The sequence below is a fragment of the Leucopleurus acutus genome (assembly GCF_964270905.1).
Source record: "Leucopleurus acutus genome assembly, chromosome: 7".
NCBI classification, from domain to species: Eukaryota; Metazoa; Chordata; class Mammalia; order Artiodactyla; family Delphinidae; genus Leucopleurus; species Leucopleurus acutus.
Window position 1 is genome coordinate 20,572,976 of NC_139150.1, and position 13,985 is coordinate 20,586,960.

The window sequence follows — 13,985 nt, forward strand, 5'->3', positions numbered from 1 at the left end:
GACTCAGAGCAGTCTGGGAATTGTAGTCCAGTTGGCTTAGCCGGAGATTCGGGGTGAGCGCCGAGGTTCCGGGAAGGGGCTGAACAGGTCTGAAAAGAGGTAGGTGCGGCGAGTCGCGCGGCTACGGACGGAACTCGGGGAGTGAATAGACGGCTTCCGGGGCCTGCTGTCGCTCCGGGTCCTGCGAGGGACTTTAAGTCCTACTGGAGCGAAGGACCGTGTTGCCATGGAAACCCTCGCTCTGGACCAGCGAGTGCGGCCTTGGAGCTGCGGGGGTGCTATTCTCTTCCGCTGTCAGGAAGTTCTCTCGGCGGTTTCTTCTGAGCTGGCTGGGTTTTCGGTGGATTTGGGCAGTGGCGAGAGAATAAGTTCGAAGAGCTCTCTAGCGCCAAAGGAAAATAAAGACCTGGCGGAGGAGCCAAGGCCTGATTTTGCTGTCTTCAGCCGGTCTATCTTACTCGGAGTGAGATGATGAATGTGAGGCGTCAGGTAAACTGCACGCCAGCAACTCTGCACAGCCCCGTGTGCGCTGGGTGCTGGGGCATCAGAGATGGACAAGACAAGGTTTTGTCCCCGTGTCGGGGGTGGAGATGGTCAAAATATTGGTGTTTCCCGAGCTGGACAGAGCCCCCTACCCTCCCCGAGGACAATTACAATAATAATGCCTGTTTATTGAGCGTTTACTAAATGCCAGGTTATGTTACAGGAATTTACGCTGCAATACGACATTCAGTCCATACAACAATAGAGTACAGGTACAGACGAGGAAACCATGATCTAGTGAAAGGTGAAGCTGATGGTCCAAGATCAGTGGCGATGGGATTAGAATCTGTGCCCTCTGCCCTTTCGCCTCCAGAACAAGCACTTTTACCCATTACTCTATACTGCTCCCTAGTGGCGATCTTTTCATAGTTTGCAGAAAAGTTAAAATGTATCACAGTTTTTTCTTTTCCCTTTTTAAAAATAATTAATTAATTATTTTTTGGCTGCTTTGGGTCTTCGTTGCTGGGCGGGCTTTCTCTAGTTGCGGCGAGCAGGGCCTACTTTTCGTTGTGGTGCGTGGGCTTCTCATTGAGGTGGCTTCTCTTGTTGCGGAGCTCAGGCTCTAGGCGCGTGGGCTTCAGTTGTTGTGACACGTGGGCTCAGTAGTTGTGGCGCACAGGTTTAGTTGCTCCGCGGCATGTGGGATCTTCCCGGACCAGGGATCGAACCCGTGTCCCCTGCATTGGCAGGCAGATTCTTAACCACTGCACCACGAGGGAAGTCCCTGTTTTTTCTTTTAAGCAATCTCCCCCCTTAGAACTTTGGCTTCCTCTACCTTTTGTCTACTTTGGAATCAAGATAGTATCTGTATCAATTTACATTCCCCACCAACAGTGCAGCACTATTAAAATAGCCAGGACATGGAAACAACCTAAATGTCCATCGACAGATGAATGGATAAAGAAGATGTTGTAAATATATATAATGGAATATTATTCGGCCATAAAAAGAAATGAAATTGGGTCATTTGTAGAGATGTGGATGGACCTAGAGTCTGTCATACAGAGTGAAGTATGTCAGAAAGAGAAAAACAAATATCGTATATTAACGCATATATGTGGAATCTAGAAAAATGGTACAGATGAACCTATTTGCAGGGCAAGAACAGAAAGGCAAACGTAGAGAACGGACGTGTGGACATGGTGGGGAAGGAGAGGGTGGGATGAATTGGGAGATTAGGTTTGACATAAATACACTACCATGTATAAAATAGATAGCTAGTGGGAACCTGCTGTATAGCACAGGGAGCTCAGTTCCGTGCTCTGTGATGGCCTAGTTGGGTGGATGGGGGGGAGGGAGGTCTAAGAGGGAGGGGATGTGCGTATGCGAATGGCTGAGTCACTTCGCTGTGCGGCAGAAACTAACACAACATTGTAAAGCAATTATACTCCAATAAAAAAATAATAAAAGAAAAAAAAAGATAGTATCTGATTTAGTACAAAGCAATTTGAAATGTAATGTGCCATTGTTTCGTGTTGATAACATCACTTGTATCTGTCCCAAGCTTCATGGTAGAAGGAGGAGACATTTCTTCCTTTGTATACTTCACAGTCCCTAGCTATATCCTAGATACATGTAATAATAATTTATATCTGTACATATTTTAAAGGAGGCTTCACTTACATCATTTTCATTTAATCCTCACCATGTGACCTATATATAATTTTCCCAGGAGGCTGACTTTTGTTTTTGGTTGCTCTGCTGCGGCATGCGGGATCTTAGTTCCCTGGAGAGGGATCAGACCCGTGCCCCCTGCAGCAGAAGAAGAGTGTAGCCAGTTTATTCAACAGAACATTTAATGGCTGGTTATTGCAGACATTCTCTACTGGACGCTGTGAGAATATAAAGATGATGCCATCAACAGCTTTTAAACTCAGTTGGGGAGTTTTATTTTCTTCTAAAAATACCCAGCTCTTCTTTTTTTTTTTTTTTTTTAAAGCATAAGCATTACTTTGGGTTTTCAGATTCTAGAGTGTTCTCTTGAGCTTCTGTGCATACTTGTTCTCTCTGCCTGGGATGCCTTTAATCCTCTCTGCCTGCCCTTCACAAGGCAACTAAGACATCATCTCCTCCAGGAAGTCTTCCACATCCCTGTTCACCCCACTGGATTGTGTGTCTGTGTGATGCCATTGCATTACCCTCATCAGAGTTCTAATTACAGTATGCTGCAATTTTCCATGTATGTGTTTGTTTTCCCCACAGACTGTGACTATGCCTCTTAACTCTGTAGCTGGAGCATAAGAACTGTTTGTTTCATGAATGACCTATCCATTTAGGACCTGTTTAGACCCTGAGGATAACCCTGTGAATTGGTGAGTTAGAGGGAGTTTTCATAAGACTTAGTAAACTGATTTTAGCATTCGGGAGTGATCACAAATCTCTCATAATTCCCACATACTGTTGATCAAATTTAATGGTTTGTATACTCTCCTACTAACTGTTCCGAATTAAAATGTGATATTTTAACTTTATTCTCTTAGCTAAAATATTTCTTTGTGAATGGAGCATGAGATTAAAGTGATTGTTGCCTAGAATCCTCTTTTACAGGCAGCTTGCTATTGCTATTTTAAGTTCTGGAAGAAAGAGCTTTTGAGAATTACAGAGTGGTGGATCTCCATCACGTAATAAAAATGTAATAATGATACATGTAAAGACTTAGAAGTCAATGTGTGAATCCAAATGAGTCTTTTGTATCGCCATTCGTTTTAGTGTGCCTGCTTACAAATTGAACATATTTGTAGCTGAGATTTATCCCTTCCAATTTTTCCTCCTCTCTGCCATTTTTAACAGCTGATAGTTCACTGGGTCTGTCCCTTAATGTTGGTTTCATTATGCTGAGACGAAAACCAACCCGTCTGGAGCTGAAGCTTGATGACATTGAGGAGTTTGAAAGCATTCGAAAGGACCTGGAGGTAAGAGTGCAACTTTCAAACCGTTAGGAATATTTAAAACAATAACTCTAACTTTTGGACTCCAGATTCTTATACCAACAGCTTATTCGAAATCTCTATTTGGATGCTTTACAGGCATCTTAAACATAATGTATTAGTTTCCTGTGGCTGCTGTAACAAATTACCACAAACTTGGTGGTGTAAAGCAACAGATATTTATGCTTTCACAGTTCTGTAGGCCAGAAATCTGAAATTGGTATCACTGATCCAAAATCAGGATGTCAGCAGGACCACGCTCCATCCAGAGGCTCTAGGGAAGAATCTATTCCTTGACTATTGCAGTATTTGGTGGCTGCTGGCATTCCTTGACTTGTGGCCATATCACTCCAGTGTCTGCCTCCGTGATCACACTGCCTTCTCCTCTTCTGTCTGTGAAGTCTCCCGCTGCCCCCTCTTATCAGGATACCTGTGTTGGCATTAAGGGCCCACCCAGATAATCCAGGATAATGTCCACATCACAGCATCCTTAATTTAATCACATCTGCAAAGACCCTTTTCACATACAGGGCAACAATTACAGTATCCAAGGATTAGGACCTGATAGCTTTGGAGGTCATTATTCAGCATACTATACTTAACATGTTAAAACAAAAAACTCTTGATTTCTTCCTCAAACAAGTTTCACCTCAGAGTTCCCTATGTCAGTATCTAAGTAGTTGCTCAAGCCAGAAACCTAAGAGTCATTCTTGAGTTCTCCCTTTCCCTCACCTTTTATATTCAATCTGTCCATAAATCCTTCGTCTCTACCTCCAGAATATTTCTAGAATCTACCCATACCTTTTCATCTCTACCATTAGAACCGTAGTCCAAATAACCATCAACTAACTCTGTACAATTTCAGTAGCATCCCAAGTTGTCTCTCTACTTCCTTTTTTTTTTTTTTTTTTTTCGGTACGCGGGCCTCTCACTGTCGTGGCCTCTCCCGTTGCGGAGCACAGGGTCCGGACACGCAGGCTCAGTGGCCATGGCTCACGGGCCCAGCCGCTCCATGGCATGCGGGATCTTCCCGGACCGGGGCACAAGCCCGTGTCCCCTGCATTGGCCGGCGGACTCTCAACCACTGCGCCACCAGGGAAGCCCTCTACTTCCATTTTTGTGTCTTCAATCCATTCTCCATCAGGTGTCTAGAATGATCTTTAAAAAATTTCAGATCATGTCATTCTCATGCTTAAAACTCCTCAGTGGTTTCCTGCACTTGGAATAAAACCTCAGTTCCTTTTCATGGCCTATAAGCTTTTAAATGTTCTTTCTCCTTCTGTCACTCTTTGCCTTGCCTTCTGTACCCTAGGCACATTGGTTTTCTTTTATTTCCTTGAATATGCCAAACTATTTATAACTCATGGCCTTTGCACATATTATTTTCCTCTGCCTGGAGTGCTTCCTGTTTCTTCGTGTCTCAGTTTGAATGTCACTTCCTCAGTCTGAAAGGCCTCTTCTGACCCTATCCAACTTAGGTGTATCATTCCTACCCATGCTGCCTTCATCTCATTAGGGTCTCTCAAAGCACTTTATTCTTTTATTTCATACCACTTATTCTAATTTACAATGATTTGTTTGTTTATTGTAAAATCATTTATATTAGGAACCCTGATTGTAGAAATCATGTCTGTCTTCTCCACCGTTGAGTTCCCAGCATCTAATACATAGTAGGAGTTCAATATGTATTTTTTAAAATTAATTAATTAATTAATTAATTAATTTACTTTTGGCTGCACTGGGTCTTTGTTGCTGCGCACGGGCTTTCTCTAGTTGCGGCAAGCAGGGACCACAGTGAGAAGCGGTGCGCGGGCTTCTCACTGAGGTGGCCTCTCTTGTTGCAGAGCAAAGGCTCCAGGCGTGCGGGCTTCAGTAGTTGTGGCATGTGGGCTCAGTAGTTGTGGCTCGCGGACTCTAGAGCATGGGCTCAGTAGTTGTGGCACACGGGCCTAGTTGCTCCATGGCATGTGGGATCCTCCCAGACCAGGGCTTGAACCTGTGTCCCCTGCATTGGCAGGTGGATTCTTTACCACTGCGCCACCAGGGAAGCCCCAATATGTTTTTGGGTTTTTTTTTTGCGTTATGCGGGCCCCTCACCGTTGTGGCCTCTCCTGTTGCGGAGCACAGGCTCCGGACGCGCAGGCTTAGCGGCCATGGCTCACGGGCCCAGCCGCTCTGCGGCATGCGGGATCTTCCTGGACCGGGGTACGAACCTGTGTCCCCTGCATCGGCAGGCAGACCCCCAACCACTGCGCCACCAGGGAAGCCCCCCAATATGTATTTTTAAGTATAGCCTTACGCCACGGTATTAGATGTCCATTGATAAGACTTAAATTCTTTTTTTGGCCTTCAGAATAAAGTCCAAATTCCTTAGGATGGCATGTAAGGCCCTTTTTGATCTGGTCCTTGGTCATCTCTCCACTTTATCTTCCACTGCTGAGCTATCTTTAATCTCACTGCCTATGCACACTCTGCTCTTTTCCTGAAGTGCCCTTTATGGTTCAAAACTTCAATTGTAATGAGTCTCATAAAGTGTTAGTCTTATACCAAACTTTGACTCTGCAGAGTCAGCTCAGTATTGAGTTACTTTTTTTTTTAATTGAAGTAATTTTTATGACTGAGTAGTATTCCATTGTGTGTATGTGTGTGTGTATGTATATATATATACACCACATTTTCTTTTTTTTTTTTTTTTTTTGCGGTACGTGGGCCTCTCACTGTTGTGGCCTCTCCCGTTGCAGAGCACAGGCTCCGGATGCACAGCCTCAGCAGCCATGGCTCATGGGCACAGCCACTCCACAGCATGTGGGATCCTCCCAGACCGGGGCACGAACCCGTGTCCCCTGCCTCGGCAGGCGGACTCTCAACCACTGCACCACCAGGGAAGCCCTAAACACCACATTTTCTTTATCCATTCATCTGTCAAGGGACACTTATGTTTCCATATGTTGGCTATTGTAAATAATGCTGCGATAAACATGGTGGTGCACTTACCCTTTTGAATTAGTGTTTTCTTTGGATATATACCCAGGAGTGGAATTGCTGGATCATATGGTAGTTCTACTCTTTATTTTTTGAGAAACCTCCATACAATTTTCCATAGTGGCTGCACCAGTTTACATTCTCACCAACAGTGTGTGAAGATTTCCTTTTCTCCACATCCTCTCCAACACTCATTATTTCTTGTCTTTTTGATAATAGCCATTCTAATGGGCATGAGGTGATATTTCATTGTGGTTCTGATTTGCATTTCCCTGATAATTAGTGATGTTGAACATCTTTTCATATGCCTGTTGTCCATCTGTATGTCTTCTTTGGAAAAATGGTTATTCAGATTCTTGGGTTGTCTGTTTTTTTGCTGTTTAGTTGTATGAGTTCTTTATATATTTTGGGTATTAACCCTTATCAGATAAATTGTTTGCAAATATCTTTTCCCATTTGATAGGCTGTCTTTTCATTTTGTTGATGGTTTCCTTTGCTGAGCAGAAGCTTTTTAGTTTGATATAGTCCCATTTGTTTATTTTTGCTTTTGTTTCCCTTGCCTGAGGAGACATACTCAGAAAGATACTGCTAAGACCAATGTCAAATAGCATACTGCCTATGTTTTCTTCTAGGAGTTTTATGGTTTCAGGTCTTACATTCAAGTCTTTAATCCATTTTGAGTTAATTTTTGTGTATGGTGTAAGATAGCGGTCTAGCTTCATTGTTTTGCATGTGGCTGTTCAGTTTTCTCAACAGCATTTATTGAAGAGACTGTCCTTTCTCCATTGTATGTTCTTTGCTACTTTGTCATAAATCTATTATCCATATGTGTGAGGGTTTATTTCTGGGCTCTTAGTTCTGTTCCATTGATCTGTGTGTCTCTTTTTCTGCTAATACTATGCTGTTTTGATTACTGTTGGCTTTGTAGTAGAATTTGAAATCAGGGAGTGTGATACCTCCAGGTTTGGTTTTTTTTTTTCCAAGATTTCTTTGGCTGCTCGGGGTTTTCTGTGGTCCCATACAAATTTTAGGAATTTTTGTTCTATTTCTGTGAAAAATATTGTTGGGATTTTGATGGAGATTGCATTGAATCTGTAGATTGCTTTAGGTAGTTATAGACATTTTAACTGTTAATTCTTCCTATCCATGAGCATGGAATACCTTTTCATTCTTTTGTATCTTCTTCAGTTTCTTTCAACAATATCTCATAGTTTTAAGTGTACAGGTCTTTTCACCTTCTTAAATTTATTTCTTGGTATAAATTTATTCCTAGGTATTTTTGTTGTTTTTAGTCTTTCTACTAAAGGCAGTTATCCAATGGGTTTCACCCATTTTAGAGCAACTTAGGAGAGAGGGATAGTTTTTGCCCTGCACTAAAATAAAAACAGTAGAAAACTGGTATTTTATTTGTTACTGAAATTAGTTTGATTACATTTTGATGACTCTGGGTTTTTTTTTGGCTGCTTTGGTCTTCGTTGCTGTGCACGGGCTTTCTCTAGCTGCGGCAAGCGGGGGCTCCTCTTTCTTGCGTGCACGGGCTTCTCATTGTCGTGGCTTCTCTTGTTGCGGAGCATGGGCTCTGGGCGCATGGGCTTCAGTAGTTGTGGCACGTGGGCTCAGTAGTTGTGGCTCACGGGCTCTAGAGCGCAGGCTCAGTAGTTGTGGTGCATGGGCTTAGTTGCTCCGTGGCATGTGGGATCTTCCCGGACCAGGGCTTGAACCTGTGTCCCCTGCATTGGTAGGCGGATTCTTAACTGCTGAGCCACCAGGGAAGCCCTGACTGGATTTTGAAACAGTCAGCAGTTGTTCATAGTGGGAAGCCTTTTAAATGATTTCATTCTACTTGGATATTGCGACTTTCTCATGGCTTATAAGATGAAACGATATCATCCTGTGCCTTTTAGAACTTGTTTTCACAAAGGTGTTTGGGGAGAACTTTCTAATGTTATTTATTGGGTAATGTAGCCTAGAGAGTAACTCAGGAAGGTCATTATGTTTGTATATATATAAAAAGTAATACCTCACTTATTCACTATAATACTTTGACACTGGCATTTAAATGCTCACAGTTCAGCAGTAAGTGGTGAAGAATAGCAGTGATTCCAGAGATTAGTGTAGTGGAGCTATTCTTCTGGTAAGGAACTCTCAGGTAGTGGTAGTTGTGGGGTGTTAGTTTTTCTCTTTGAAAATGATCAAACTGAGACACAGACTTTGTGAATTCTACAGTTACTTGTGGCTTAAGAGCCAAACCTTTTATCTGAAAACAAAATGAATTTCCCAAATCAGGCCTCATGATAAGATAGCACAAAACCTTCTTTTCCTGCGTTACATTTAATCTCATGGTGTCAGCTAAGCTGTTAATTTCTGGTGGTTATTGTTTTACTGGTCGCTTTATTTTTCCATCTCTTGTATGGACTTCCTTCTGTCATAGCCCTGATCACCCTGTGTTTTAATGGTCTATTTACCTGTTTCCCTGTTAGACTGTGACATCCTGGAGGGTAGGGGTTACATCTTTTATCGCTATATCCGTGTATCCCCCTTGTGCCCCTAACCATCTAAACCTAGGATTTCAGTTTATTGTTCTGTAGACCCGAACCCTATCCTTTACCCTGTGCCTAATACATGGTAGATGCTAAATAAATGTTTGTTAATGAATAGAATATTGCCTTAATACTAAAACTTTTATACTTTCAGACCCGTAAGAAACAAAAGGAAGATGTGGATGTTGTAGGAGGCAGTGATGGAGAAGGTGCCATTGGGCTCGGCAGTGACCCCAAGGGCAGGGAACAAATGATTAATGATCGAATTGGTTATAAACCCCAACCCAAGCCCAACAATCGTTCATCTCAATTTGGAAGTTTTGAATTTTAAAGGTGGATTATCTTGTGTGCCAGAGCCCTGGAATGGAGTAAAATGATGGCAGAAATACAAACAAGATTTAGAGAATTGAGTGCTTGCAGTCAAGCCGAATATTTTACGTCCTGCAGAGAGAGATACTTCTGCATGAGATTGCTGATGCTTAACTTTGACTCGGAAAGCTGAAATTCAAACTCTGGTTTGTCTCTGGAAAATCTGACTCGATAAAACTTGTCTGATTTTTGTTTTTAAAAATAAATATATTTTTGGAAAAGTGTGCGACATCCTTAATGAAGTATAATAGCACTGTTAAATTGCTACATCATTTTTCCCATCTTTATTAAAAGACCCTAAACAGAACACTTCCAGTTGATCCCTATCACTGATTTTTAACTTGTTTATTCAACAAGGATTTATTGAGAGTGCCAGGTACCATTCTAGGCACTTGGTAACATCAGTGAACAAATCAAAGATCCCTGCCCTTGTGGAGATTAGATTCTCATGATTTTGTATAAACTCGATCAAGTTGTGGATTTCCAGTATCTTTACAGAATGGCTTTGTAACCAGTTTGGGTGTAATTTTGGGAGGACAGGCAGTGGAGTATCAGTATTACCGTCATTCCAGTTTTCCTTCCTTTCCCAAATCGCCTAAGTTTTTCTGACAAGCCAATCTGCCAGGCAGCTCAGAGGCTAATTTAGAATCATGTCTTATTGTTTTCACTGTTTAATTCAACTGCTGGGAACTGCTAACTGTGGTAGCAAGAACCTCTGGAATCATCAGTTCCAAAAAGACCTGTTAGCAGGATTTTACCCAGCCTTTCTGGGGCAGCTTAAGTCTGGGAAGTAAGAATGTGGGAGAGAGGCAGGAATAGAGGAGGATGTATAGTTTCCCTTCTTCCTCCAACCATTCTTACAAAACCTCTGTTCTTCCAGTTTTATCTGGGATCTCCCATTCATTTATCTTAATCTTGAAAACACAGCAAGAATGGGTTCCAGATAAGGAAATTGAGTTTGATTATTTTGAATCCTATAAAATTCAGTCTGGAAGGGCAAAAGAAAAAAAGAAAAGGATCAAACAAGACTGCTTCAACATGTCACTGTGACTTCCCAGCATGAACAGGCACAGAAGCATGAAAACATGGTGCCTCCTGATACCAATACTCAAGAGGAATCTGGGTGGAAGACACTGTACCAAGTGCTTTATGCAGATTATCTCATTTATTTTTTATTTTCTTTTAGATTATCTCATTTAATCTTTAACTCTTACAAGGTGAGTACTTTAACCTAATTTTATAAAGGCAAAACTAATTCTCAGCTGTTAGGGGATAGAGCTGAGATTTGAACCTGGGCAGAATGATTTTTGAACCTGCACTTCTAAACCTCCTTGCTACACTGCTTTCCTGGTCTCCCACTAGTAGATCTCACTCCCTCGGGGTAGAGTGAGAGGTTGCTGTTTCAGTTCTCAGGAAATATCCATGCTATTTTATTTATAAAGAATGAGGCAATTACCAGATTAGTAATAAATCTGAGCAGCTATAAATCTTTTTATTTTTTTGGCCGTGCCACGCGGCACGTGGGATCTTATTTCCCCAACCAGGGATCGAACCCGTGCCCCCTGCAGTGGAAATGCAGAGTACTAACTACTGGACCACCAGGGAATTCCCTGTAAATCTTTTTTGACACCACTGAAATCACATGTATCGATTCTTTATTTCTTAGGTCCTAGTGTTCATTTCTGGGTTGCCCAAACCCAAGAAGATGGTCAAGTGCTTGTGAAGAGATACCAACTGCAGCCAGAAGCACGTACCTTTCATTTTCCTGAAAGCTGGAGTGACAATAATCAGGAGATTAATTCAAATAGGTACTATTATTGCCTTTTTATAAATGAGAAAACTAAGGCTTAGGGATTATTAAAATAACTTGCCTAAGGTCACACTTCTAGGAAGTGGTGGAGCTACGAGTCAAAGCCAGGTGTACCTGACTCCAAAGCCCATGTTCATCACACTACAGTCTAGGAGTGGTGCTGAATGGCAAGATGCCCATCTGGGGGCCAACAGGAAAGGCACAAAACACCACCATTCTGGCAGAAAGCAGACAGGCAGGGCCAACTCCTAGCCTCTCACCTGACAGCATAAACACAGGGAAGCGATTATATGACAAGTTCGCTTTTAAATTCAGGAATCCTTGGTATACTGAGATACTGCAGCTTCATGAAGACCCTGTCTCCTGTGCAAAAGGTCATGTAGATCTTCTGGCATGTTCAAGGCTTGTCATGTAGAGTAGGAGAGTAGGAGGAGAGTGAGATGAAAACATAAAGGGATCATGCCACCTAAAAGATGGACATCTGAAAAACCGATGATAGTGACCAGACTCCATGTGAACAATGATGAGACCACTTATTCTGATATCACTCTGGGGAGAAGACATGCATAGAATCACAAAATCAAAATATTTATTTGTTCTTTTGCACATGACACTGTTAAAACATTCCTACTACAGCAATACTGCCCTCCAGGAGCTTACAATCTAAAACAGTCAACATTAATTGTAGACCCAATGATTAAGGCATATATGAGATGCGGACTCTGTATCTTTAGGTGTATCTTCTGAAGGAAGCAGCTGGAGAGGGCAGGATCAACATTAAATGACATGAAAGTGTACTCCCTGCTAACTCTCTTTCCAGCTTCTACAAGGAACCCTTGTGGCTAGAACCCAAAACCAGTACCCCACAGCCTAAAAGGGAATTCCAGACAACCCTACCATAGAAGTAGTGAAGAAACCTTCATCTCTAATTCCCTGGTGGACAGAGAGGACTCTGCTTGTGGGCAGTGTGGGGCTGAGTGTTCTTCCAGCATAGATTGGAGACGGCACCTAAGATGCTGTAACTTTGTGGATGGTACCAGGTAGCCCCTTACTCAGCCTTATAGAAATTCCAGTGGGACAGTTGCTCCTCAAAGTGTGCTTAGGGTCTCTATCAAGTTTTACAACTTCTGGTTGGTATCTATATCCACATCTACTGCACAGCATTATCCACTGCATCAGGAGGGTGAGGGAGATTTAATAAACCAGACACATGGGATAAAAAACTGAAAGAAAGGGAAAAGGAGAGCAGAATAAGGGGCCAAAGATATGGGGATACAGCTTCTAATAGTTGTGAACAGGAGGAAAAGGAATTTGGATTCAAAAGGAACAAAGAAGTCAGGCACTAAATTCTAAATGAACAGGGTTACAGAAATGAAAGTCAACAAGATCATTATATTATCACGATCCAAGAGCTCAAGAAAGATAGAATTTAAGCTTTACTTTTTTTTTTCCTCGCTAGTTTCTTCCTTTGGCAACCTAGCTCAAGATCACTACAATTCAGGTTTTTCATGAGACTCTATCTTGAATACCTGAAGACTTATCCCAAACTGATGTTTCTCTCCCGAGAGTTTGAAATTCACAGCATTTTGTCTAAACTGGCCTTGATTTTTCTTACCTTACTGATAAGGTCCTGTTCCTGAAAGGGTATTTTATAACAGATCATGTCAAGATTTCTAGAGAGTACCCGGATCACTACTAAACATTGATTTCTCAGGGTTTTATTATTCCTTGGCTTCTGAGGCAATAACAGGCTATTTGTACCTTAATGTTGGATTTTTATCAGTACCTGTCATTCCCTTTACTTATGCGAAGTATCAGCACTACAAGGGGTTGGAATGAGAGAAAAACATAAAACTCTAAATGTTGGTTCTTAGATTTTAAGCTTGATCCAGTAAGCTCATAACCCTCTCTTGGTTCAAAGCCACGGAAGTACACATTTCTCGCCCTCCAATATTTAACTGGCACCAACAGAGAAAGTACAAACTTCAAAACCACAAGAGGCCAACAGGATAGCTGTGTTTTGTCTCTCCTGCCCTGAGGCACAACTGGAGTCTAGCACCAAGGAGGGCAGGATTTAATAGACCAGCACAGGAAGAGTCACTTTACAGAGGTAGGTTGGACTGGGAACAAGACTGCGGTGTAGACTAACAACAGAATAAAAATCCAATGTGATTCTTACTGAGGAAAGTATTTTTGGCCACTTGTAATCTAATTAAGTCCCCCCGAGAGTAACAAAGATGGTCATGCAGAGAGTGAGGCTCTGCCTGGTGTGGGCATGGATGCCCATCAGCCGACCACACCCTAGGCCTCTCCAAAGAGAGGGCTGGGCTTTTGCCCCTCCAGCCCATGACTGGCTCATTTACATTGCAGATCAAAGATTCTCAACCTTCAAGCCATTTCCAAGAAATTACAGATCTTTAAGAATAAGGACTAGTGATTTCACACATGCTAATAAAAGTTACTTTGGCTACAGCCCTTTGTGCTTGTGTGCCTGGGCACAAAAACACAGTTGGGGCTGAATAAATGTTTGTGGAATGATTAAGTATTGACCAGCAGCATTTAGTACATGAGTTAAGCCCAGAAACACCACCAACTGATAGCAAGTCAAATTCCTGTGCCCAGTACCAGGTAGCTCACCCACCAGGTGATACTCCCTCAGTTTAAAGCAGAGATGTTCAAAGTGTGGTCCCCTGATCATCAGTAGGCACATCACCTGGGAGCTTGTTAAAAATACCAATTTGGGGGCTCTGGTCGAGGCCCAGCAATCAGGGCTTTAACAAGCTCTCCAGGTGATTCTGATGCATGCTGAAGTTT

General features: G+C 42.3%; 1 protein-coding gene across 2 annotated transcripts; it reads left to right on the plus strand.

Moving 5' to 3' along the window:
- Positions 1-68: 68 nt before the first annotated feature.
- CDC26 (cell division cycle 26) lies at positions 69-9,590 on the plus strand. Of its 2 annotated transcripts, none has more exons than XM_082843381.1 (4): positions 69-99; positions 2,746-2,855; positions 3,334-3,455; positions 9,147-9,590. In XM_082843381.1, the coding sequence occupies exons 3-4, from the start codon at positions 3,375-3,377 to the stop codon at positions 9,321-9,323; spliced, it is 258 nt and encodes an 85-aa protein (XP_082699507.1). In that variant the 5' UTR covers positions 69-99; positions 2,746-2,855; positions 3,334-3,374; the 3' UTR covers positions 9,324-9,590. The 2 variants fall into 2 exon arrangements, with proteins under 2 accessions (XP_082699507.1, XP_082699508.1); XM_082843382.1 differs by lacking the exon at positions 69-99 and adding an exon at positions 401-489.
- Positions 9,591-13,985: the final 4,395 nt, after the last annotated feature.